At 38.6% G+C, this 24,633-nt stretch overlaps 2 protein-coding genes and 2 long non-coding RNA genes across 7 annotated transcripts in view; 3 read left to right on the top strand and 1 right to left on the bottom strand.

Annotated features, from left to right (window-relative positions):
• The first annotated feature begins 2,025 nt into the window (after window positions 1–2,025).
• On the top strand, window positions 2,026–2,691 carry LOC145970245 (uncharacterized). The gene is made up of 3 exons (XR_014438358.1): window positions 2,026–2,125; window positions 2,237–2,414; window positions 2,483–2,691. It is a non-coding gene; the product is annotated as an uncharacterized LOC145970245 (long non-coding RNA).
• LOC145970246 (uncharacterized) lies at window positions 2,200–2,878 on the bottom strand. Its single transcript, XR_014438359.1, has 2 exons — window positions 2,616–2,878; window positions 2,200–2,437 (listed from the first exon to the last, which is right to left on the bottom strand). It is a non-coding gene; the product is annotated as an uncharacterized LOC145970246 (long non-coding RNA).
• A 9,570-nt stretch (window positions 2,879–12,448) lies between these two features.
• On the top strand, window positions 12,449–16,282 carry LOC145970091 (uncharacterized). 4 transcript variants are annotated; one of them, XM_083096549.1, is made up of 3 exons: window positions 12,449–12,523; window positions 14,464–14,567; window positions 15,404–15,851. In XM_083096549.1, the coding sequence occupies exons 1-3, from the start codon at window positions 12,495–12,497 to the stop codon at window positions 15,694–15,696; spliced, it is 426 nt and encodes a 141-aa protein (XP_082952675.1). In that variant the 5' UTR covers window positions 12,449–12,494; the 3' UTR covers window positions 15,697–15,851. The 4 variants fall into 4 exon arrangements, with proteins under 4 accessions (XP_082952675.1, XP_082952677.1, XP_082952676.1 ...); XM_083096551.1 differs by lacking the exon at window positions 12,449–12,523 and adding an exon at window positions 16,082–16,282 and having other exon boundaries at window positions 14,407–14,567; window positions 15,404–15,663; XM_083096550.1 differs by lacking the exon at window positions 12,449–12,523 and adding an exon at window positions 16,042–16,282 and having other exon boundaries at window positions 14,407–14,567; window positions 15,404–15,663.
• Window positions 16,283–22,799: 6,517 nt separating this feature from the next.
• The window catches only part of LOC145969841 (uncharacterized), a 1,911-nt gene continuing 77 nt past the window's right edge, over window positions 22,800–24,633 (top strand). The window contains exon 1 of the mRNA XM_083096119.1: window positions 22,800–24,633. This exon is cut by the window's right edge and continues 77 nt beyond it. Within this exon, the coding sequence (XP_082952245.1) occupies window positions 22,800–24,633 (1,834 nt within the window).

Genomic DNA, 24,633 nt, shown 5'->3' with positions numbered 1-24,633 from the left:
ATGCGTGAAGTAAGCGAGTAAATCCAGTAACGCCATCTGGACTTTTTTCTCACTCTTTCTCCTTCGCTTCATTTTCTTTCTTTTTTCAACATATTACTAAATATAAAAGAAGTAAATTTTAGTAAAAATTATATATAATAACAATGTAATACACAAAGATAAATAAAAAAAAAGATACAAAATTTATAAAATTATATATAACATAATATAAACAATATATGTATAACATAAGTACATTAATAAATAATGAAATATATCATATATAAAAAACATTAATATGTAACTATTAAATAAAGACATATTTAAAACATTTTTAGTATTAAGTATAAATGTACTTATTAATAAATATGCATTTTTTATAATGAATATAATTTATTTCACACATACATATATGCATATATGTAACATAATTAAAAAGTAAAAAATAAGTACATTATTTTATAATAAATAATTTATTTGACACATATATATACACATACATACAAATTATTTAATATAAATTATAATACTAATAACAAAACCCAAGGGGTAAACCGCTGATCAAAATTATGTACACTAATGCCTACTAATGCCCAATTCCTGGGCATTACTGCTAAATTTTTAAAATTTAATAATTTAAATTTTAATAAATTTAAAATTATTATTTGGAAGAAAAGATTTAATAATACTTTAATAACGTCCATAATACGCATTAATACTTCAATAAAACCTAATAATGCTCAAGTAATGCCCAAGCAATGCCCAGTAATGCCTCAAATCTGTACACCGCAATGCCCTCAGCGGTTTACCCCTCGACAAAACCTTTAAATGCAAAGAGAGAGCGAGAGAGAGTGACCGTAAACAATGAAGGAGAAAGTGAGAAAAAAGTTCAGATGGCGGTACTGTGTTTACTCGCTAACTTCGCGCATGCGCACTCCATTTTGGACTTCACAAATTTTAGGGAGTTGCGCTACTGTGTCCAGACTCTGATTAGAGGGTCTCTAAAGCCGACGGCACACGGTACGATTTCTCGTACTGGATTTGATAAGATGTAGTAAAATACTAAAAATGCACCAATCAGAATGCAGCATTTCTAATATTTTACTTAATCTTATCAAATCCAGTACGAAAAATTGTACCGTGTGCCGTAGGCTTAAGCTTGCCGAGCGCCGAGCGCCACACGTACACGGTTCTTTCTTTGTGTACGTAGCGTGCAGCGGGCCAAAACTGGCATCCCTGCCCGCCTGACAACCACGGTCTTACATACAGGTCTGGAAACTCAGGCCTTTTTTAGTGGTGGGGGAGGTCTCACTTAGTGTGTCCGTTTTTCGGGAGTTCACGGCTTGCCTGCTAGGTTCGCTGCGATCTAGAAGTCGCAATGCGAGCGAGAGAGACAGAGATAGACGGCAGTAGAGGTCTAAGGCTGATGGCAGAGAACTAGACGTGAGCTCTTACGTCTGTCGTAGTCGTGAACGTAAAGTAAGACAGAGAAAAACCGTATGTCGTAAAGACCATTGTGAATGCGGAAAGTGCATCATGAACGAGGTAAGTAATATTAATATATAAATATATTGAAATACATATTTCTGAATATTTTATTTATAAGTAAATATACTAAAAAAGAATAAAATAAAAATAACTTTATTTAAAATGATTTGTCTTCATTTCGTTTATCGAAAAAGTAATTGTCAAAATAGTAATTGTTATTTTAGGTTAATTAATATTTTTCTTTGCTATTTCAAAATACATTGATGGAAAAAATTTTCTTAACAAAATTTCTTAATTAATTTTCTTAACAAATTTTCTTTCTATTTTTTAAAATTTATATCTAATTTTTAATTTGTTTCTTCAACAGAAAATTTATCTTTTTGACAACCGCTACTAAGAGTAATATAAAAAAATATCTGATCATTTAAATTACTGCAATACTATTGCTGAATTGCCTGATGAAATCAGTACAGATGACTGGGATAATGGTTGTGAATCTGCATCTATTGATATTAACGAAAAGAGTGGCGATGAGCTTCTCATGAATTATATAGAGAACGTCCATTTTTATATGATAAGAATAATATCAGTTTTAAGGATTGTTTGATGAAGCAAAATGCTTGGGATGAAATATCCAAAATAATGACTGAAACTAATGGTGAAAAATAAATTTGAAAATTTATATAATAAATCATATAATTACAAAATAATGTTAATACACACACACACATATATATATTAATTTTTTAATCTTATACTTTCTGTTTAGGTGACATGTACACTCCTTCATATTGCCAAAAAAGATGCATCTCCTTAAGAGACCAATACAGTAGAGAGAAAAGGAAAGCTGAAATTGAATGTAAAAGTGGAAGTGTTGCGGCTAACTTCTTTTACCACTTCTCTTACAGTAGATTCCCCAATTCGAAATGCCAAAGCTATGAAACATGGTAGGTCACCAGTCGCAAGATATCTAAAAAAATATAATAATTATAATACACTTATATTAACTATCTAGATATTTAGGCATGAAATATGTACTTCAATAAATACCTTAAAGTTATTAAAAGTCGTAACTCTGGAATTAAAGCACGAGAACTTTTTTTTACCAAGTATGGATTTATCATATGTAATAATTGCTGAAAATGTACCAACGTCATTCTGGTGTAGCGATAAAATAATTCAGAATCGTTTTTTATTTCTTGAAATAAATTGTTATAATCTCCATATTGAAGTCTCTTGTCATTGATCAGACTCACAAGCCATCGCCTATTTAACCACCTGATTTGCCTTTTTTTACGTATCAATAGAAAACACAAGTTTATCCAGTACATCACCAAAATAAAAAATTCCTTCTTTTTCATTTTCATTAAAAAGTGCTGTTATATATAAATGTATACTGAAAAAAATAATATATAAAATTTGTTAATAATTTACTTATTTTATTGATAATAAATAAATCATAATTAATTCATAATATGATGTACATCATATTTTTAAAGATATTATTAGATTTTAAAATATTTTTCTCAATGTGCAATATATTTTGAAAAAATAAAGGAAAATACTGGTTAACCTAAAAATAGTTACTTCCCTCAGGGGCATCATAGAGCTTGTCTCTTTGGTGTACGGGCATTTGCGATCCCGAGGTACCCGAGCTTGGTGAAGGAAAACACCATGTAACACCCGGAGTGGAGGCTTCGTTAACCAGGTAAGGTCTCCTCCTAAGGGAAGGAAAACCCTGACAGAAAACCAATTTCTTTGTTTCAGATATGGAAGTCGACACAAAGAAGAAGAACTCCCTGGGTTCGGCTACCAGGGGCCGGCGGGAGGGTGGTACTGTCCCGGCCACCCTCTCGTCGTCATCGTACGACGGGCCATCTGGATTTCTGCCGGCGGGGAATCCAGAGGAACTGGCTACCGCTTGGGAATGCGTGAAGGACTGCCGGGTTTGCTGGGTCTACGCGCAATTGAGTGCACCGAGTGTGGATGAGTGCGGGATCACAAAACTTTTTAAGTTTGTGTCGCGCATCAAGGATGGACCGACCGGTAACGATCGTAGGTGTCCGCTATTCTGTGTCCTTGTGAACAGGGAATACTCGAGACTGTGCAAGCTCGTGAGTGGTTTTGGTGTGGCGAGGAAGGACTCGATTGAGCGTCCTCGCACCCCTGTGGTGGTTCGCGGAGACAGTGGGGATGGGGGGGAGGAGGAGAGGGATCCCTCCTTCATAACCATTTCCTCACCGAGCTCTCCGGAGGCCGTGGAGCGCGCCTCGGAGGAGGAGTGGACCCCGAAGGATAAGCGCCTGTTAACTGGGAGGAAGCAGTACCCCAAGGGAGGTAAGTCTCTGCATCCTTCTTCTTCCTCTAGGAAAAAGGAGACACGCGGACGTCCGGCTAAGACTGGTGACTACGTTGAACTCGCTGAGGCAAAGGAACGCCTCAATGCGGCCAAGCGGGAGGAGCTCCGTCTGAGAGACATTGAGCGGCTCTTGGACCCCACATCGGGTCCAATTCTTACCGCGGTTGGGAGGGATAACCTTCCTCCCCGGGGAGTTTTCGTGGCTAGCTTGCAGGGCATCACCACCTTGGAGCTGAGGAGGCTGGCCGGGACCTTTAGCTCTCAAGTTGAGAGGGTTGCGGGAGTCTCTGGAATGGATGAGGTCCTTTCCAGGGAGCTTCTCGTGTCCTCGATGAAGCTTGAGGGCATCGTCGAGGAGTTTGCTGCGAGGGTGGGTGTGGCCGCGGACCCCCGGGTGGACGCTCTTCGGAGTGAAAACCAGGGGCTAAGGGATCGCATATCCTCCCTCGAGCATGAACTGGAGCGCGTTTCTGGGGAGTTAGCCGCCCTTCGCGCGGCGCTCCCTTCAATAGAGGCTTCTATGTTTGTGAAGCCTGGGAAGAAGAGACCTCGTGTGGCTTCGCCCGAAGAGTCTCCATCGTCTGATGCCGCGGGCGGTCCTGCCGTCGTTGGGGCGGGGGATCGACCCGTCTCTTTGGCTGAGGTGTCGTCCCTCTTGGATCGGCGACTTGTGGACTTGAGGGGAGATATCGCCTCTATAGTTTTGGCCACCTTGCGGTCGCCTCCTGAGGAGGGCGCTGGGGCTTCTCTTTTGAGAGGGGCCTCTCAGTCTGAGTCCCTTCCATCGGGTGCGGAGGTTCGCGCTGTTGGGCGCGAGGCGGTCCCTGAGTCCCGGGGCATCCGCCAAACCCCCGCCTCTGCGGGGGTTTTGGCGGATGCCCCGGGATCGGGGGCGGTGTCGGGTACGGTCGTCACGGGCGGTTCCCGGAGAAGGCGCAGACCTAAAGAGGCACGTAGGAGGGCTGCTGCCCAGGATAGGCGTGTTTTGGTGGTTCCCGCCCCCTCGACGTCGGTGGTGTCGCTGACCATCGACAAGAAAAAGGGTGGAGAGAATAGGACTTATGCCTCGGTTCTGGCCGAGGCTAGGTCCAAAGTTAGTTTGTCCGGGTTAGGCATCGAACAGCTGCATATGCGCCGGGGTGCTACTGGTAGCCTATTGCTGTCGGTATCCGGTAGGCAGGCGGACGGGAGGGCCAATGCATTGGCTGATTCCCTTGCGCGGACCTTCTCAGCGATGAAGGAGGTTCGAGTGGGTCGTCCTATGCGTAAAGGTGAGGTGAGAATTCGAGGACTACTGAGTTTCTTCTCGCAGGAAGAAATTCTTTCAGCAGTGGTGTCCGTTGGAGGATGCAGGCTGGGAGACCTCCGTGCAGGTCCCATTAGGTTTCCTGCGGGATCGAGTGTGGGAACAATGTGGCTCCGTTGCCCCGATCATGTGGCGCGGGGTCTCGTTCGGGTTGGTGAGCTGAGAGTGGGTTGGGTGGCCCTTTCGGTCATTCCGTTGGGTCGCCGCCCCCTTCAGTGTTTCCATTGTCAGGCCTTCGGCCATGCGTCTGCGAGGTGTGGCTCAGCGACGGATCGTAGCAAATGCTGCTATCGTTGTGGCAAGGAGGGTCACAACGCTTCGGGTTGCACGGCGTCTCCTCACTGTATGCCGTGTGCCGACAAAGGTAAGCCAGCGAATCATAGAGCAGGCTCTAAGGTTTGCGCTCGCCCATTCGTTCCTCCCAAGAAGAACACGGGCGATCGGGAGGATAACGCCAAGCAGAGGCGTCAGGCGCCGGGTAGACCGGATGGAGGGTCGACTCCCGGAATTATGGCGGTGAGTAGCCGAGGGGGAGCTCGAGGTGCGTCTGTTGACGCTGATGAGCCCCCTCCTGCCTCGCAGGGCTCCACGGAGCCCATGTCGTCGTCCCCTTGATTGGAGTCTGTCTGTGACGTTTAGTGTGGTTATGGGGGCTGCGGCCATGCTACTCCGGAGGGATCCGGAAGTGTTTGGTTCGGATACGCCCTCTGTATATAGTCTTGGGTTTTTAGTCTTGTATGTTATCCTTATTGTAGTTTGGTCAAATCTTGTCGTAATTGTAATGTTGGCGCGCATATCTGTGCCCCATGGCAGTAGATACGCTCACGCGTGTAAATGTGCTCCCCCCCCCCACTCTGGGGGGTCTGCAGTTGTTGTCGTTATTTTCCTTGTGGTTGTTGCGTTTACGTTTGAGTGTGGGGAAGGTGTTTGTTCGCCTTCCGTTTCCGGGGAGAAGCGAGTAGGAGTGAGGGCTCCTACTCGCATTGCACGTACCCCCGGGGACGAGGGGAGAATGGCTAATAGCTCGGTCGTTCTCCCTACAGACTCTTTGAGTCAGGGATGTCTGCAAGGGGGGCAACTCCCTTCGGGAAGGGTCCTCACGGACCAGGCTATAGGGTTGTCCACTGGATGTTATGCGCGAGCGGTTCCCGGTGGACGTAAATCCCTATTAACGGCCAGGGGCTATAGACAGGTTTTTAGGGTCCGGTGCTGACATTTCGGGTCAGTACTGGGTGGTAAACCGGCCCAACCCACGTGGGTTGGGGTAAACCGGGAGTCCCCCACGACGGCAGTCAGACCTCCCTCAGGCCTGATTGCTAAGTGCGCAAAGCATTTCCTGTCTCTTAAAAAAAAAAAAAAAAAAAATAGTTATTATTTCGACTATTTAGTAAAATAAAATGAAGACAATAAATCATTATCTTTGTTTTTATATTGTCTGTATTATTTTTAATTTATTTTAGTATATTTATTTATAAATAAAATATTCAGAAATATGTATTTCAGTATATTTATATATTAATATTACTTACCTCGTTCATGATGCACTTTCCGCATTCACAATGGTCTTTACGACATACGGTTTTTCTCTGTCTTACTTTACGTCCACGACTACGACAGACGTAAGAGCTCACGTCTAGTTCTCTGCCATCAGCCTTAATATCAGAGAGACGCCAAACTACCCCCACCATGCCGCCGCGCCGCCATCTTAGATCCTACACGCACGTGATGTTATAGTGGTAGTGACGGTGTTTCAGTATTAGTCCATGTACAGTAGGCGCCAATAATGCCTTAACATATGAAATTGGTCGCATTCGGAATTAATAATGACTAGATATTATTAAGTTATTATTAGTCTCGAATGCGATCAATTTCATATGTTAAGGCATTATTGGCGCCTACTGTAAATCGCATAAACGTAAACAGAGTATTCCCTAGGTTTACTCCCACTTTGTCACCGTAGCCGCCATCTTAAGAACGGATAGCTCACCACCAATCAGAAGGAGGCAGGAGTTGGCGCCTCTCTGATATTTAGACCTCTAGACGGTAGTAGTCGTTCTCTCTCTAACATACGTCTAAAATGCGACTTCTAGATCGCAGCGAACCTAGCAGGCAAGCCGTGAACTCCCGAAAAAACGGACACACTAAGTGAGACCTCCCCCACCACCGGAGTTTCCAGACCTGTATGTAAGACCGTGCTGACAACACTGGTAAGTACAGCAAGCAGCAAGCGAAACTAGCAAAGAGGAAGTATAATATATACATACATATATATATATATATATATATATATATATATATATATTATAAATATATTATACAAATATATATACAAATATAAATATATACTAATTATATTACAAAAATATATTATAAAACTATTTATTATAATATAATAATTTAACTTGTTTTCTCCATATATATATATTTAAAATAATAAAATAAAAAAATTTAATGAGTGTGGCGATTTTCCACACCACCCACGGGGTATCACCAATGGCGCGTTAGGTTTTTTTATGTGGACCTTCGCCTAGAGCCCTATTAGACCACATTGAATTATTTTGTCATTTACAAGTATGATGTCTGTTATACAGACAAGATAATTTTTATACTGTTGCTTTTTACAAATATGTTGTCTGTTACACAGACAAGATGTTTTTAATACTTTTGCTTTCCACAAATGTGATGTCTGTTACACAGACAAGATGTTTTTAATACTTTTGCTTTCCACAAATGTGATGTCTGTTACACAGACAAGATGTTTTTAATACTTTTGCTTTCCACAAATGTGATGTCTGTTACACAGACAAGAATATTCTTAATACTCTTACTTTTTACAAGTATGATGTCTGTTACACAGACAAGATGTTTTTCACGTACTTATGTTTTACAAGCGTAATGTTTGTAATAAATTTATTATTTATGAGATGAGGGGCCAGCTATGTCAATAGTATCTGCAGTATGTAGCCTTAAAATACTTTTATTTTTTTTAGCAACGGTAACATATAATTTATCCGCTGACATAAGAGACAAATGCTTTTCATCAATTTTCATTTTGATAGCTGTCTCGCCTCTTGTTTTTAATGCAGATTTAAATACACAAATAGCATTAACAGTAGCTGACGAAAAACTGTTACGTTTTTTTGTTTTTAAATTATTTAAAAGAGAAAACATTCTTTCCGGATCGGCATTTGAATTTGGAAGAGATCTAATAGTACTTATAACATTTGTTAAATTGGGATATTTAGCAAGATTATTATGTCGATTTTGTAAAATTTTTTTCCACATGTTGTCGAAATTTAATTTAGAAAAGTTTTGTTTTTCTTCCATTGTAAAATCTGATGGTAAGGCCATCCATTCCTTTTTTAAATCATCTTCATCAAAACCGCCGATAGTTTTAGCTATAAAAGAAACATCATTGAATGATGTTTCTCTATTGTTATCAAATAAACTTATATATGGTCTAAAAACTTGTAACTTTGATAAAAATATATTATTTAGAGGTAATCTTTTACGAATTTCTTCTGCAGCAGTCACATAAAATATTAAACAATTCTCTCGAACAATTGTAACTATGTTTATGTGACCTTTCAGAGTTAATTCGTTCAGATATTCCTCACATTCTGATCCCAAAATAATTTCATTAGTAGGTTTTTGATCTTCTTTTAAGGAGAATATAATATTTGGAGAAAATGGTTTTAAATATTCTTCTTTTATAAAATTTCGACAGATTTGGAAAAGAAAGTAAAGATTTTGGATGCAATAAATGAATCCTTGTTTCTAATGCTTGAAAAAATGCATTAAATGCATTAAAGAAATTCAAAACGTATTTTAAAAATAGAAAATAAGCTTTTATCTCTACGTTGTTCATCATAGACAATAGATATTCTCCAGAATTTGTTTTTTCGCTCACAACCATTTCAGTAAGAAAGTATTTAATTGTATCCCAAGATTCAAGAAGTCTTTCGATACAGCGAAAGCCAGCGCGTATCACATAATTTCAATATTTTGCGATTTGTTTCTTGGAAACACTCACAAAATTCACGAAAAATAGCCGTACGTTTTGGACTACTATTGAGATAAGTAGCAATTTTTTTTAGAAATTCCTCGCAATATGCAGGCATTTTAGAACATGCAGCATGTGCTGCTAATGCGGAGGAATGACATGGGCATGAAAATGTTAATAAATGTGGACATATTTCTTCTAATTTTTTTTTAAACGATAAATGTTTTCCTGTCATAACAGATGCATTGTCACATGATAAAGCTACGATATTTAAAAATGGTATCTGTAATTTCCACATTTCACATTTAAATGCCTCAAACAACTTTTCTGCGGTTGAATCTTTGGCATCAATATCAAATAATTTAACTAATTGTGAGCGAATATCTAATGTCTCTGGATCAACGTATCGAACAAGAAAAGTCATCCATTTATCATTAGTTATATCAGATGTTTCGTCAATAAAAATTGAAAATTTTGTATTCTGAATTTTATTGACGACACGATCTGTTTCAACTGGGCACAAAACATTTATAATAATGTTTTTACATTTTGTTCGGCCCATGCTCATGCTTTTTAACACATTAGGATCTTTTCCAATATGTTGAAAAAAGTTGAGGATTTCTTTTGCAGTTTGATGCGAAATATTTTTATCAGCAATTAATGCAGCATATCGAATTTCTGCTATTTTTTTTCGCTCTTCAAACGACAAAAGTGAATCATCTGTTATGTTTATATTTTTGTTTGTATTCTTTGTTTCCGTTTTAATTTTACATATTTCTATATGTACTTTGGATTCTGCGTGACGATAAATTTTCGATAAATCACCTCTCATGAATTTATCGCAAAATGAACAAAAAAATGAATTTATATCATGTGATACTTTGCGTAACCATGGCTTAAATAATTCAATCTCTAGCCATTGGTCTTGAAATTTATATTTTTCGGATATTTTTTTATCTGAATTTTTATTATTATTTTTATTATCGGTACTTAAAGATGAATTATTTTCTTTAATATTATTTTTATGACACGCAGAATCCGCATGTCTTAAAACATGTGTGTTGCACGAAATATTTTTATTGCATATAATACAATGATACAAGCTCTCATCAAAAGCTACTTTGCGTATCCAACATTTAATTCGATCATTATTGAGCCAAGCATCTGAAAAGCTTCGCTTAGATTTTTTTCTTAATTCATCACACATTTTTGTGAAACAAGAAATAGGCAGAAACAAAGAATTAAAGAAGAATGAATAAAAGAAGCTAAAGATGAAATATGATAGATATATAGAAATTTGAAATAATCAGAACTCACAAATCGGGATTGTGACAGTTTCTTGAACACCAAGATTTCAGAGCACGTATAAAAAAATACGTTTACTTGACAGTACAAGGCGACAAGATTATCTGATGAAAAATAAATGCCGCGAAACAAATGAACGGCATAAAACAAATGAAACGGCATGAAACAAATGCCGAGTGTGCCTCAGTGTCTGTTCACCAAAGCACGGCGACAGATTGAACATAATGTCTCGTAAGTAAATCATTATTTATACAAAATTATTAAGAAATTTTAATGTTTCTGTTATAATTTTTTTTCTTAATAATTTTATAGAAGATATTAATGAAGAAATGGATGCGCTGGTGCTGGATGCACCTGACAGCCAGCAGCTGCTGCAACAATTGTTGCAGCAGCAACAATTGTTTGCAGCACAGCTGCAAATATTTATGCAGCAGCAGCAGCAGCAGCAGCCGCAGCAGCAGCAGCAGCAGCAGCAGCAGCCGCAGCAGCAGCCGCCGCCGCCGCCACAGAAACAGCAGGAGCAAAATGGTACATTATTTTTTATATTAAATTATATTTTATAAAATTATATACATATATACAGGGCGATCCTGAAAAACGTTATGTCTTTAAAATGACGTATTCCTGACACCATTCTAAGACAATTTTTCCTTTACCTTATAAAGATAAGCGTAGTATTAAACCACCAATGTATAAAGGTGATTATGTGTTAGTCAGAGACACTCGAATAATACCTGGTGTTAATTCAAAGTTTAAACCGAAATATAAAGAGCCTTACCATATAGCGAAGAGCCTTGGGAACAATCGATATGTCATCCGTGACATTTCCGGCTTTAATCTAACAGCTAGGCCTTTAAACACTATTCTCTCTTCAGATCGGATAAAACCATGGGTTAGGTTAAACGGATCTGAAAGTAATTAATTATATTTTAGTAATAGAATACTCATTGTACAATTTGTTATATACAGGGTGAGCCATTTTAATTAACGCACGCAATTATTTCGGAAACAAAGCATTTTAGAGAAAAATGTTTCAGACAAAAGTTTTATGGTTTCGAGGGGGCCATAAGATGGTATCATTGGTTTGACCTTGAAGAGTTATTTGAAGGTCACATGAAGGTCACCTTCAATTTTTTAAATGGAACCTACTATTTGTCAGTGCATATTCTTGTAGCTTATCCCGAGAGCTTTCCAAAACACTATAATTAAGTACCTTTTCGTTAAGTACTTTTTGAGTTATGAGGCTTGAAATAATTTCTTAATTTTACATAAACCGTAAAATATCTTGTAAAATATTTATTTTTCGATTATCTTACCTTAATACTTTTATGTACAAAATAATGATAGGAATCAATTGGTGTAAAGAAAACACATAGTTGTTTTTAAGAAAAAATATGGAATTTGCAATTAACAATTCCATATTTTTTCTTAAAAACAACTATGTGTTTTCTTTACACCAATTGATTCCTCTCATTATTTTGTACATAAAAGTATTAAGATAAGATAATCGAAAAATGAAGATTTTACAAGATATTTTACGGTTTATGTAAAATTAAGAAATTATTTCAAGCCTCATAACTCAAGAAGTACTTAACGAAAAGGTACTTAATTATAGTGTTTTGGAAAGCTCTCGAGATAAGCTACAAGAATATGCAATGACAAATAGTAGGTTCCATTTAAGAAATTGAAGGTGACCTTCATGTGACCTTCAAATAACTCTTCAAGGTCAAACCAATGATACTATCTTATGGCCCCCTCGAAACCATAAAACTTTTGTCTGAAACATTTTTCTCTAAAATGCTTTGTTTCCGAAATAATTGCGTGCGTTAATTAAAATGGCTCACCCTGTATATAAAATTTATGTTATACTGTAATAATAAGTCTCGCAATGTAAATACTAGTATATGGAAAAAAGATGTAATTACCTTTGTAAAATAGCACTTAACGAACTCTCAGCGATCTTCTAGTCACGACAGAGAGAAACCTGAGAGCGGCCATCCCGCTTTAACGGGCATATTGTCCTGATGCGCCGTCTGAGAAAGTGGACGTGAACTATGTTCGTTACGCTCGGTAACGGTATATGGTTCGTATCCGTGCTATGGTTCATGTCCGAACTAGATAAGGCGGACTGACAATGAGTCAGACAAGAATCGATAATGAATCGCCCTGGCTTTGTCTCACTAACTGTGCGGCGATAGGCACGAGGCGAGCTAACGGCGATTTATATCGCAAAACTCATGTCTTTCACCCTGTCGGTTTTTTTAATTATTGGTAAATATATATTTTTCAAATAATTAATAGAAAATATACATGTGAATAGGAATAATATCTTACTTTGATGCATTTGTCCGTAATGTTAAAATCTATCGTATTTATATATTTGTGCATTATAATTTAAAATAAAATTTAGTATGTCGGGAATTAAAAGTATTTTGAATTATATTATAATTTAATATAAGTAATGTATGATTAACCATATTTATTTACAATATGTAATTTAAATATTTAGATATTTCGATAATTTCGATATTTCAATTTATTATAATCTATATATCTGTATTTATTATAATCTATATATCTGTATTTATTATAATCTATATATCTATTTGTTTCTATTAATGAATTAATAAATGTACATACATACATACATATATTGTAATGTCAGACACATATGTGTCTTTATTAATATAAATACACATATGTACATATTAATAATAGATATAATAAACAGATTGAAATAATCTATATAAAATTAAATATTGCAAAAATAAATACCGTTAATCATATATCATTCATATTTAATTATAATATAATGCAAAATACTTTTAATTCTCAAAATGCTATAATTCTCAAAATGCATAAATATCTAAATACTATATATTTGAACGTTGCACACAAATCAAAATAAGATATCATTCGTATCGACATGAACATTTTCTAATTAATTATTTGAGAATATATAAAATAAAATATTAATTCATAAAAAATAAAATATATAAAATATCAATAGTAAAAGAATTCATTAAACTGATTTAAACTGATTTATAAAACTGAATTTAATATATTTAACAATAATGCGAAAACTTATGACTGTAGATTTATCACGAATGGAATATATTAATTAGAAATATAAATTATGATAATAGTAATTTTTTATCCGCGAAACATTTGGAGATAGTTAATAAAATTACGTTCTGTTTAACATTTTTTTATTTTTACAAATTAGAGTACACTTATTTCTCCACTAATCTGGATGCGAATTGATGAAATATTTTTATTCAATGCAAGCTTTATAATTATTCCTGAATTTCCAAATGTCATAATTTCGCGGCTTTTTAGTACTATGAAACAAATAAAGCGCGACAATACGCCGAGAATAATCAGTCAGCGTAGCGAGCTTTACGAGTGACGTTCGGTTCTGCGGTGCTTACAGTATATTACAATATACAGGGTGTCCGATTCGTGAGGGACCAAACGTAAAGTGATGATAGATTGGGTCAAACTAAGAAGAAAAGTCCTCTACCATTTTGCAAAATTCGCAATAATTAGTAAGTAATAAGCAAAAATGTCACATGAAGGTTTAATTTTTTAAATGGAACCCCCTATTTTTTATTATGTATTCTTATAGCTTATCTCGAGAGCTTTCCAAAACACTATAATAAAGTATTTCTTCATTGAGTACTTTTCGAGTTATGGGGCTTGAAATAATTTCTTAATTTTACATAAACCATAAAATATCTAGTAAAATATTCATTTTTCGATTATCTTACCTTAATACTTTTATATGCAAAATAATGAGAGGAATCAATTGGTGTAAAAAAAAACATAGTTGTTTTTAAGAAAAAATATGTAATTGTTAATTACAAATTACATATTTTTTTTTAAAAACAACTGTTTTTTCACGTGTTGTATTTCTTCTTTTTAAGTTTTTTTCATTTTTTTACTTCATTTCTAAATTTTTTTTCGCATCGCATTTTAATAAACAATGTCGAGTCAGTGCCCTGTAAATAGTTATTATGGTAGGTGTGTGTACAAAGAGTGCAAGAATGGAAAATCGCATGGAAAACGACTATTCAGATTTCCAAAGCAGGAAGATGTAAGATGCAATATGTGGATACACAATACAGGTAGGTCTCTGTGCAATAATTATGTCATTATTTTATATATTGACATGCTAGCAATGGAAAATCCGAGTATGTGTTACGTATACAGGGTGTCTCATGTAAAGTGTCCCACCGAAAGTATATCTCGTACAAGTACAAACTGGACTAAAAAGTCTTATATGATTTTGCAAGCAATTACAGCAACGAAAAGATAAGAATCGGGCGGCGTACAGCCAAACTTTATTATTGTGCTTTATTATTCGCCGCTGGCACGCCTAGCGCGTACATCCCACGATTTAGCCACACGAATGAGACGTGCTCATCAGCTCTTCTTTAATTAATCTCTTTCTTTAATAAATCTTGATATTTTACGATGTTGTTTGCAAAATAGTATAGGATTTTTTAGTTTAATTTAACGAGATCTACTTGTATTTTCGGTAGGACACCTCAGATATGCTGTAGAAATATGTGAAGTATATAATATAAGTTTATAAATTTTATATATAAATTTAATATTTAATAATTATATATAATTATATTTACAGATTTATACTTCCTCTCTTTCTTTTGTTTAATTTTTTATTAATGTATTTGAATATTAATGATAAATTTTATTAAATTAATTAATAAGAATCCATTAATATATAAATATTTAAATTAATTTAAATTATTAATTTAATATATAATAATTTACGATAAATAAATTTATTAATATATTTTATTTATTAATATATTTAAAAAAATTATTTAATAATTATATTTGTAATATTAATGTAAAAAATGTAAATTTTCATTTTTTAATATATTTTTTATCCATTTATGTATTTTTTTTAAGTAAGCAAATTTTTAAATCTCAAAAGACTCGGTGGCGACGACGGCGACGGTCCCGACGGCTATGGTGGCGACGACGGTGACGGCCCCGACGGCCACGGTGGCCACGGTAGCGACGACGGCGACGGCCCCGACGACCACGATGGCCTCGGTGGGGCCGACGGTCTCGACGGCCATGGTGGCGGCGACGGCACCGACGGTCCCGACGGCCACGGCAGCTTCGGTGGCGACGACGGCGACGACTCCGACGGCCCCGACGGTGTTGACAACCGAGCCAATTATATTAACTGTAAGTAAAAAATTAATAAATTTTATATTATAACCAATATTCATATTATAATTAACATTTTGATGGCCGCATATATCTCATGTTATCCGTGTGCGACTGACAGTGTTAATAAAAGGAATCGCGGAATGTTTTGCTTTATCTTGCCTGATTTTTTGTCTCACTTTCATATATATTTAAGAAAGCATATTTTTATCTGTCATGTATATGTCATATTTAACGTCTTGCACGCGGATATTTCAGAATTCGCCTTAGAGTTAATATAATAATTTATCATATTAATATTATATTACGGTAATATAATATTGATTATACACATATATTTATTTTTTTAAATATAATATTTATTACATAATATATTTATTTTTTTGTTGCAAACAGAACAGTTGCAAACTGTAATTAGCAATATTTTTGTCCAAAGAGGAAGATGGAGGGATAGAAGGGGATGGAGAGATAGAGGAAGAGGAAGAAGAAGAGGTAGAGGTAGAGGTAGAGGAAGAGGTAGAGGCCGGGGTAGAGGTGCAGGCGAAGGCAAAAGTGATGACATAAAGATATTTTATTATGAGAAATAAAAAACATGTACACAATAAAACACGTCTCCTAAATACAATTTTTGAGTAAAATATATAAAATTTTAAATATACATATATGTGAAACTTTTTTTTCCGATATTTTCTATCCTTTTTCCGATATTTCTTATCCTTTTCGAAATATCAATAAGTTAAAAACGAGACGGGGAAGACAAATCGCTATTAGCTCGCCGCGTGGTTTGCTCATGCGTTGGTGAGACAAAGCCAGAGCGATTGATTGTCCGTCTTTGTCTGACTCTGTCCATCTTATCTAGTTCGGATATGAACCATAGTATGGACACGAACCATGTATTGTTACCGAACGTAACGTACATAGTTCACGTCCACTTTCTCAGACGGCGCGTCAAGCGTCGAGAAATTTGCTTTTGGAGGCCAGTGGCCGCTCTCAGGTTTCTCTCTGGTCACGATGTTAACCACAAATTGCGTCTAATTGTTAACATTGCAAAATTCAGAAACCGGTAAAGTAGGAAACTAACCGACGCACCGAGACGGCGCGAAAGGCCAAGATGGCCGAGTTGTAAGAACTTAGATTAAAACTAGATGGCGTCACGAGTACCGCAACTGCCGCCACATGACATAACGGGTGGGGGGAATTTAATTCCACAGCCGCGGAGCACCCAGTTACTACCACGGTCTTATATACAGGTCTGGAAACTCCCCTCGAATTCGAGTGGTAGGGGTAGGTCGCTTATTGAGGTAGAATTTAGTTCCCATTGCTTGTCGCTGTGATCGGATTTCCCAGATAAATGTAACCTCACATTTTTGAAATACCATGCTGACCGTGACCACGCTATACGTCAACAAGGTTCGCGTCACGTTTGCGAGAAAATTTAGTTTGGCGAGAAACTCGTACGAGAAAATTGCATTTCGAGAAAAAAAAATGCCAAAACGGTGTCCGCCATGTTGGGAAAACCTATCGCAACGACTCCAACGGCCGCTAAGTAAATTAAAAACGTCTTCAATAAGAGGCCCATCCCAAACGCCTGAGTTTCCAGACCTGTATATAAGACCGTGGTTGCTACAGCGTGGAGAGCAAAGCTGCCAGATCTCCGCCGCAAGCAACATGCAACACGGCGTGGAGGGGGTAATGAGGATGTGAGCGTAAGCGTACGTGTGAGCTCGGCGCTACGGCTAGCTTCGGATAGTAGAAGAGGACAGAATACAGTCTTCTGCCTTCTTCCTACCAACGAAAGCGACAGCCGACGCGCAACGTTACACGCTGCTCGCTTCTCGATATCTCGATATGCGCTCAATGTTTCTCTTACAGCTTTTTTTATGGTATAATATGTTTATAATATGTATGTGTGTATATATATTGTGACGTGACGCCTGGCGGCCCGTCACAAGGATCGCGAGATCTGACCGGGAAGAATTTTTGGGCCCTCGTTCTCCCCTGATTTAGGGAGAGAGAGCGGATCTTCGAGGCGGGAATAGACTCGCCTCCCTTGCGTAAAAATTTGTATTTTTTTTGCGGTAATAATATTAAGATAAGGCACTACTGTAATGGGGGACGCTAGCGGGGTCTCACCCGGTGACTCGACCCAGCGCGGAATATCAGGCCAAGAGATACGGAACGAGCGGAGGCACCGACTGGAAGGAGAACGCCGAGCTAAGTATCCCTCTCTACTCTCATAAATTGTAACATCAATTTAAGATTTCGCTGCCGCCCCTGTAAACCTCCATATACTCAGCAGGTACGAGGAACAATCGGGGAAGGTCGACCAATAAATAAGATCGAACTCCGGAACCCCGAAAACGGAGCCGTTGCGACCGAATTCAGCGCTACCGAAAAACCATAACAGTCACGGCGAGCGGCTACCGAAAAAACCCCTCACCCCGAGCTTCAACTGGAGGACCAAAGAAAAATCTGAGAAGAGACAGGGTTGCGGCAGGCGCGAATACGGCCCTGAAGGCCGCAGGATTAATTGAGACGCGTGACGATCCTGAGGGTAGCGGAAGCGCCACAAGTGGCCTAATTATACATTAACTTGCCGGCATGAATCCGACGGGCCTTCCGCTCGTCACTGTTCGGCGGACCGGCGAGGAGTACGACGGCCCAAATCCATCGATTTCTCACGCTGATGCCGAGAGCGTCGAGGACCTCACGGAGTCATCGGTGAGACGAGCGTCGACCCCATCAGGCCGTTTATCGTTTAGATTATCAGGTAGAAGTAGCTCGAACAGGATCGCTGCCGAATTGCTGCCGTTAAAAATTCTTTTCGTGAGACGAATTCATGCTTTCGGTAATTGCGCATTAACGTATGGCGGCCGGCCGACATGTCTTGTTCGAGCTCAAGTAAAATTAAGTGCCCTCTCTCCCGAGTATGCGCCGACAGTCAAATTAATTGTCTTTCTTGTTGCGTTTATTGTGATTTTGTGAAAATATTTGCCTGTTAAACTTTCGATACGAGCTCACGCACAAAGGCGATTGCGATATTCGATAACCGGCAACTACGTCGCGACGTCGGCTCGCATATTTCCGAGGCTTAAATCGTTTGATACTTTATTGTTATTTATAATTTTTCATGTCTAGATTCAAACGTCCATGTTAGATACGTTAGTAGTCGCTCAATTCTTTCGTTAAAGCAGCAGATCTGTATAATCGACTCGCATCTATAATTGATTCTGTTAACTGTGTGGGCGGCAAGTAGATCCATTATTATAATTAATTATTTCTATTTACGAAAGACGGATGTCATTAAAAGAGTCGACACCGCGGTGCTCATTATTAAAAGTTATTTGGGGATTCGTAGCTGCCGAGACTCTAACAAGTCTCGTTTAGCGCGGAATTCCGGGACTTTTCTCTTACGCTTTCTTCTTGCCGCGTGACACGTGATCCCGCGGTGATCGCGCTCGAATGCCGGCCCGTCGCCGCCGGCTAATAATCCGATCATCAATTGTATAGATCCGTTCTACATCCACGCGAATTTGTGTGTCATTGAAATTTATTCATGTATTAAATATATCAATTCTTGTTATTATAATATTATGTTTTATTTGCAGCCACCTTGTATTCTCGATTCTTCCTTGTGAATTATTAAAACGGACCGCCCCTCTACCAATTTCGAGACGGGGCTAGCCGAGCGTCCGTCGCGGTTTTACTGAGAGCTTTGCATTTTTTTGTGTGTACTGCCGATACGTTCAATTTTATTATATTGATGCGGATTCCCGCACCTGGCGCCCATATATTTTACTTTGGAGAAGAAACACTTTTCTTTTATATTAGGAGATCGCGCCGAAGGTGTGCCGTGGGCCATTATCACCGGTCATTTAATGTCATTAGCCCTTAATAAATTAACGGTCACAATATATATATATATATATATATATATATATACAGGGCGATCCTGAAAAACGTTATGTCTTTAAAATGACGTATTCCTGACACCATTCTAAGACAATTTTTCCTTTACCAAAATTTGATTTGAAGCGTAGTTTTTGAATTATGAGCAAACATAGTTAGTAAATCACGCGTCGGGTACAGAAGGCAGGCAGGAGCGGCGCGGCGTGCCGCGAGCGCGGGCGCAGCTGACCGCCCGACGGGTGATTATCACCGCATGAGTCGCTAACTATTTTATCTTATAACATAAAATTATGCTTTAAATAAAATTTTGATAAAGAAGAAAATGTCTTAGAATTACGTCAGAAATACGTGTTCCTTAAAATAACGTTATTTTAATAATGAAAAGTTGTTCCGGATCGCCGGCCGTCCGACGTTGCAATCAGCTGATTGCTACACGCGATGTGGCGGAGTGTGTGCGTAAGAGAGAGAGAGAAAGAGAGAGAAAGAGAGAGAGAGGGAGGGTAGGAGGGACAGACATTCATACACACGCACGCACTTTTTTTCTCGCTCTCTTTCTCTCTTTTACGCAACACTCATACACTCTCTCATTCAGTCTCTCACTCACACTCTCTCGGTCGCTCACTCACTCACTCACCTGCTTACTCACTTGCTCACTCACCTTGTAGCAGCGTAGCGAATCTTCATGCTATGTATTGTTGTTATCTGTTGCACGGTTATGATTGCTAGAGATGCGCGACACATCGAAATTTTTTCGATTATTAGTCTCACACTCGATTGACACAATACAGATTACACGATAACGAGTTTACTGTTTATTCACTCACTATTGATTTATCGATACCAAAAATTACTTTCAAAGAAACGCGAATGCAAACAGCACATGACTCGACGCGAAGCGACGGACCGCGGAGACTGCGCGACCACAAAAGTTATGTTGCCAGAAACGCGACACGCGACATCTAACAAACGACTTGAATGTAATTAAAATTACATTATTCTTGCGATCGACTTAAATCTTCGCATCGTGAATGCAATAATTTCGAAAACGTAATAACGTAGAACACATGCTTTTTAAAATAATAATTATTTATTATAATTAGAAATAGTTATTATTTATAATAAATAATTAATTTTTTAAGTATGTCATTATACGTTTCATGTTTTCTACCGCATTCGCAATGCGAAGGTTTTAGCCGATCGTTCGTCTTATCTCGCGTCAATCACGCGCCACGCGCAAGTCGTTTGTTAGATGTCGCGTGTCGCGTTTCTGGCAACATAACTCTTGTGGTCGCGCAGTCTCCGCGGTCCGTCGCTTCGCGTCGAGTCATGTGCTGTTTGCATTCGCGTTTCTTTGAAAGTAATTTTTGGTATCGATAAATCAATAGTGAGTGAATAAACAGTAAACTCGTTATCGCGTAATCTGTGTTGTGTCAATCGAGTGTGAGACTAATAATCAAAAAAATTTCGATGTGTCGCGCATCTCTAGCAATCATAACCGTGCAGCAGATAACAACAATACATAGCATGAAGATTCGCTACGCTGCTACAAGGTGAGTGAGCAAGTGAGTAAGCAGGTGAGTGAGTGAGTGAGTGACCGAGAGAGTGCGAGTGAGAGACTGAATGAGAGAATGTATGAGTGTTGCGTAAAAGAGAGAAAGAGAGTGAGAAAAAAAGTGCGTGCGTGTGTATGAATGTCTGTCCCTCCTACCCTCCCTCTCTCTCTCTTTCTCTCTCTTTCTCTCTCTCTCTTACGCACACACTCCGCCACATCGCGTGTAGCAATCAGCTGATTGCAACGTCGGACGGCCGGCGATCCGGAACAACTTTTCATTATTAAAATAACGTTATTTTAAGGAACACGTATTTCTGACGTAATTCTAAGACATTTTCTTCTTTACCAAAATTTTATTTAAAGCATAATTTTATGTTATAAGATAAAATAGTTAGCGACTCATGCGGTGATAATCACCCGTCGGGCGGTCAGCTGCGCCCGCGCTCGCGGCACGCCGCGCCGCTCCTGCCTGCCTTCTGTACCCGACGCGTGATTTACTAACTATTTTTGCTCATAATTCAAAAACTACGCTTCAAATCAAAGGAGGGGTGTCAATAAGGCCGTTTTTTGGCCCACGTCAGAATCACTCCAAAGTGTGGTATTTTCTTCCTGCCGATGTAGCTCACAACCTCTTAGAACCGTTTGCTGTCCGAGCAATTAGAGGCTGAGAATGGGCAACTTGAAGTCTCAAAAATCAATGGAGTCTTTCACATGGTTGTAGTGCCGGTCTCATTTCAGTATGCTATTGTTGAGCTTTCATCACTATATTTTCTCAAAAACTACTAGAGTATGCGCTGCTTTAAATACGAAAGAAAGCTCATCTGACCTTCATGCATTCAAGATAGAATCAAGCCTGATATTTTGAACGAATTGCCATATTACTCAACAATCATACAATAGCATCCCTTGCGATGAATCGGACGATATTACTGTAAGCCCAAACTTGATTTTAAGGGATTAGATCATTTTGCGAATGCAATGTATATTCGAAATCACATATTACGAAAAAATATTTGAATTCCAAACCTCAGTGAGGAGATGTAAAGAATATTTTCCGGAACGGACTTCTTTTTCATGGAATGCAATGCTCAGCTTCGCGAAGCATTTATTAAGATTGGTATCTTCATTCAGATTATTGTGTTCTGCTGCATAGTATGTACGACAAATAATCAATTGTTCCATTGTAATTAACAATTCATGCATTTCCAAAACGAGAACAGTACTGTGCACTATCCACGTTTTCAGTAGCTTTGTTCTCTTGTTTTTCTTCCCGTCATTCGTTTGTCTTCACGAAATCAGGACCCAACGCATTAGTTCTTCACCTCATTCAATCAATGGTTTCTCATCAACGATAAAAGCAATCCTAGAGCACAAATAGTATTGTGCACTCTTCATCTGACCAGTAGCTTAGTTGTTCTGTCTCCTTCCCGGCATTTGTTCCTCTCAACAGATTCAACAATCGACTTGGATACACAGTTGTTTTTTAGTGCGTTTTTGAACTGGAAGCATTGTATGTGAACTGTCACCGCATTATTTTCATCGCTTAAATGAATCGTCTTTATCAACGATCAGCGCACTTTCAGAGCATAAACTGTGTGCGCTAATCTTCAGTAGCTTAGTTTTTCGTTTTCATTACTTTTCATTGTTTATTTTTTTGTCACTATTACGTTAATATCCATTATCCGATTGCATTATGAGCAATCGTACAAGCAGCATTTCATGTACTATCAGTACTGAATCTGTTGTTACAAATGATACTCCTCAGCGCTCCAACATCTCAGAATCAAGCAACATTCCTTCCTCAGTGAAGATAAGAGTCAGCATCCAGGGCTGCACAGCATCCGGGACGAGATGCATCGTATGTAAGAAGGCTAAGAAACTGACTCGTATATCTCCTATGGCGAAAACACAAATATTCATAGACAGAGGTATACTCATTCCGCCAAATGCTCGATGTTGTATGAGACACTTGGAAAATGATTTTCTCAGTAAAACAGCAACAGATGATATCGAAGTAAAGTCAAACTATTCGATTCTAGACGATAAAACTCTTTGTGGGTTGTTACAAAACTTACGTTCAGTTGCTTCTCGGAAAGGACTTAATTTTGATTATCCACCTGCTCTTACTGATGACGATTATTATAATCTGACCGGGTTGAAGAAAGATCAATTCGATTCCGTTCTTGCTTCAATCTCTGGTCATATTAGATCTACATCTGGACGTTCTCCTCGGACTTGTCTTGCCTTGCTTTTGATGAAACTACGTACTGGTCTTTCCCTTTCAGTTTTGTCTACCTTATTCGCTCTCCAAAAGAGGAGAGTAGATAGGGCGATAGCTGCAGCTCGTACTGCTCTCCTTTCAATGTTTGTCCCGAACTTTTTGGGAACAAATCATATCTCTCGAGAAGATTTCATCACAAAGCATACGAGAACCATGGCTATAACGCTCTTCGCGGGTGGAGAGGATGTCTGTATCCTTGTAGCCGATGGTACGTATATGTATATAGAGAAAAGTTCTAATTACAAGTTCCAGAGACGAACTTTTTCACTCCACAAAGGACGTTCGCTAGTAAAACCCATGATTCTTGTAAGTTCAACAGGATACATCTTAGAAGTTTTTGGACCTTACTTCGCGGATGGTAAAAATAATGATGCAAGCATTTTGACCAGCATAATGCGATCTGACGCGAGCAGGCTCCGATCTTGGTTGCAACCTAATGATGTTTTCGTGGTGGATCGTGGTTTCAGAGATTGCTTCGAGATGCTGGAAGATCTAGGTCTCATAACTAAAATGCCCCATTTCCTCCGAGAAGGTTCGCAACATACTACATCTAAGGCCAATGAATCACGCCTCGTGACTAAAATACGCTGGGTGATAGAGGCGGTTAACGGTCTCCTTAAGAAGTGGAAAGCATTAGATCATGTATTCCCAAATTCTCAGATATCGTATGTGGGAGATTACGTGCGCATTGTATCCGCTCTTTGCAATGCTTTCAGACCACCGAGGATCAGTGACGATCCAAATGATACAATCATTGCTGAGCGTATGTTGCGTCTATCGCAAATGCTGAACCTCCTCCAGGAAAGAGTTGAAAGAGAAGGTTGGTCCAGGAAAAGAGTGATGTGGCAACCCGTAGTTGCGGATTCAATCCCTGATTTCCCTCAATTGACCTTACACGAGTTGATTCATTTGACCATTGGCTCATATCAATTGAAACAAGCGCAATCTTATGCAGAGGAGCACACAGCTGGAGATGGGATGTATCAACTGTTCGTCCATAGGCAAGAGAGAAATATCTTACGTCTCCAGATACAATCGCGCCACACATCATCAAAGGTGTATAACTTGTGGATTGAATATAGTCAAGGAATCAATCCCATTATATCCTGGTACTGCCAATGCAAGGTCGGTGCTAGAACCGTTGGTTGTTGTGCACATGTCGCATCCGTCCTTTGGTATTTGGGGTATTCAAGACACTCTGAAAGACTTCAGGAACGACCATCCCAATCCTACGCACAATACATCC

The sequence above is a fragment of the Camponotus vicinus genome, unplaced genomic scaffold (genome assembly GCF_025532165.1).
Source record: "Camponotus vicinus isolate PSW18456_S1 unplaced genomic scaffold, iyCamVici1.0 SCAF_4, whole genome shotgun sequence".
Classification (NCBI taxonomy): domain Eukaryota; kingdom Metazoa; phylum Arthropoda; class Insecta; order Hymenoptera; family Formicidae; genus Camponotus; species Camponotus vicinus.
The sequence above is the reverse complement of the archived record's forward strand: the minus strand, read 5'-3'. Positions and strand labels throughout refer to the sequence as shown.

Coding starts and splice junctions, on each gene's coding strand:
- LOC145970091 (XM_083096548.1), top strand. CDS start 14,426: ATGTCGAGTCAGTGCCCTGTAAATAGTTATTATGGTAGGTGTGTGTAC. Junction 14,568..15,403: donor TATGTGGATACACAATACAG/GTAGGTCTCTGT, acceptor AAATCTCAAAAG/ACTCGGTGGCGACGACGGCG.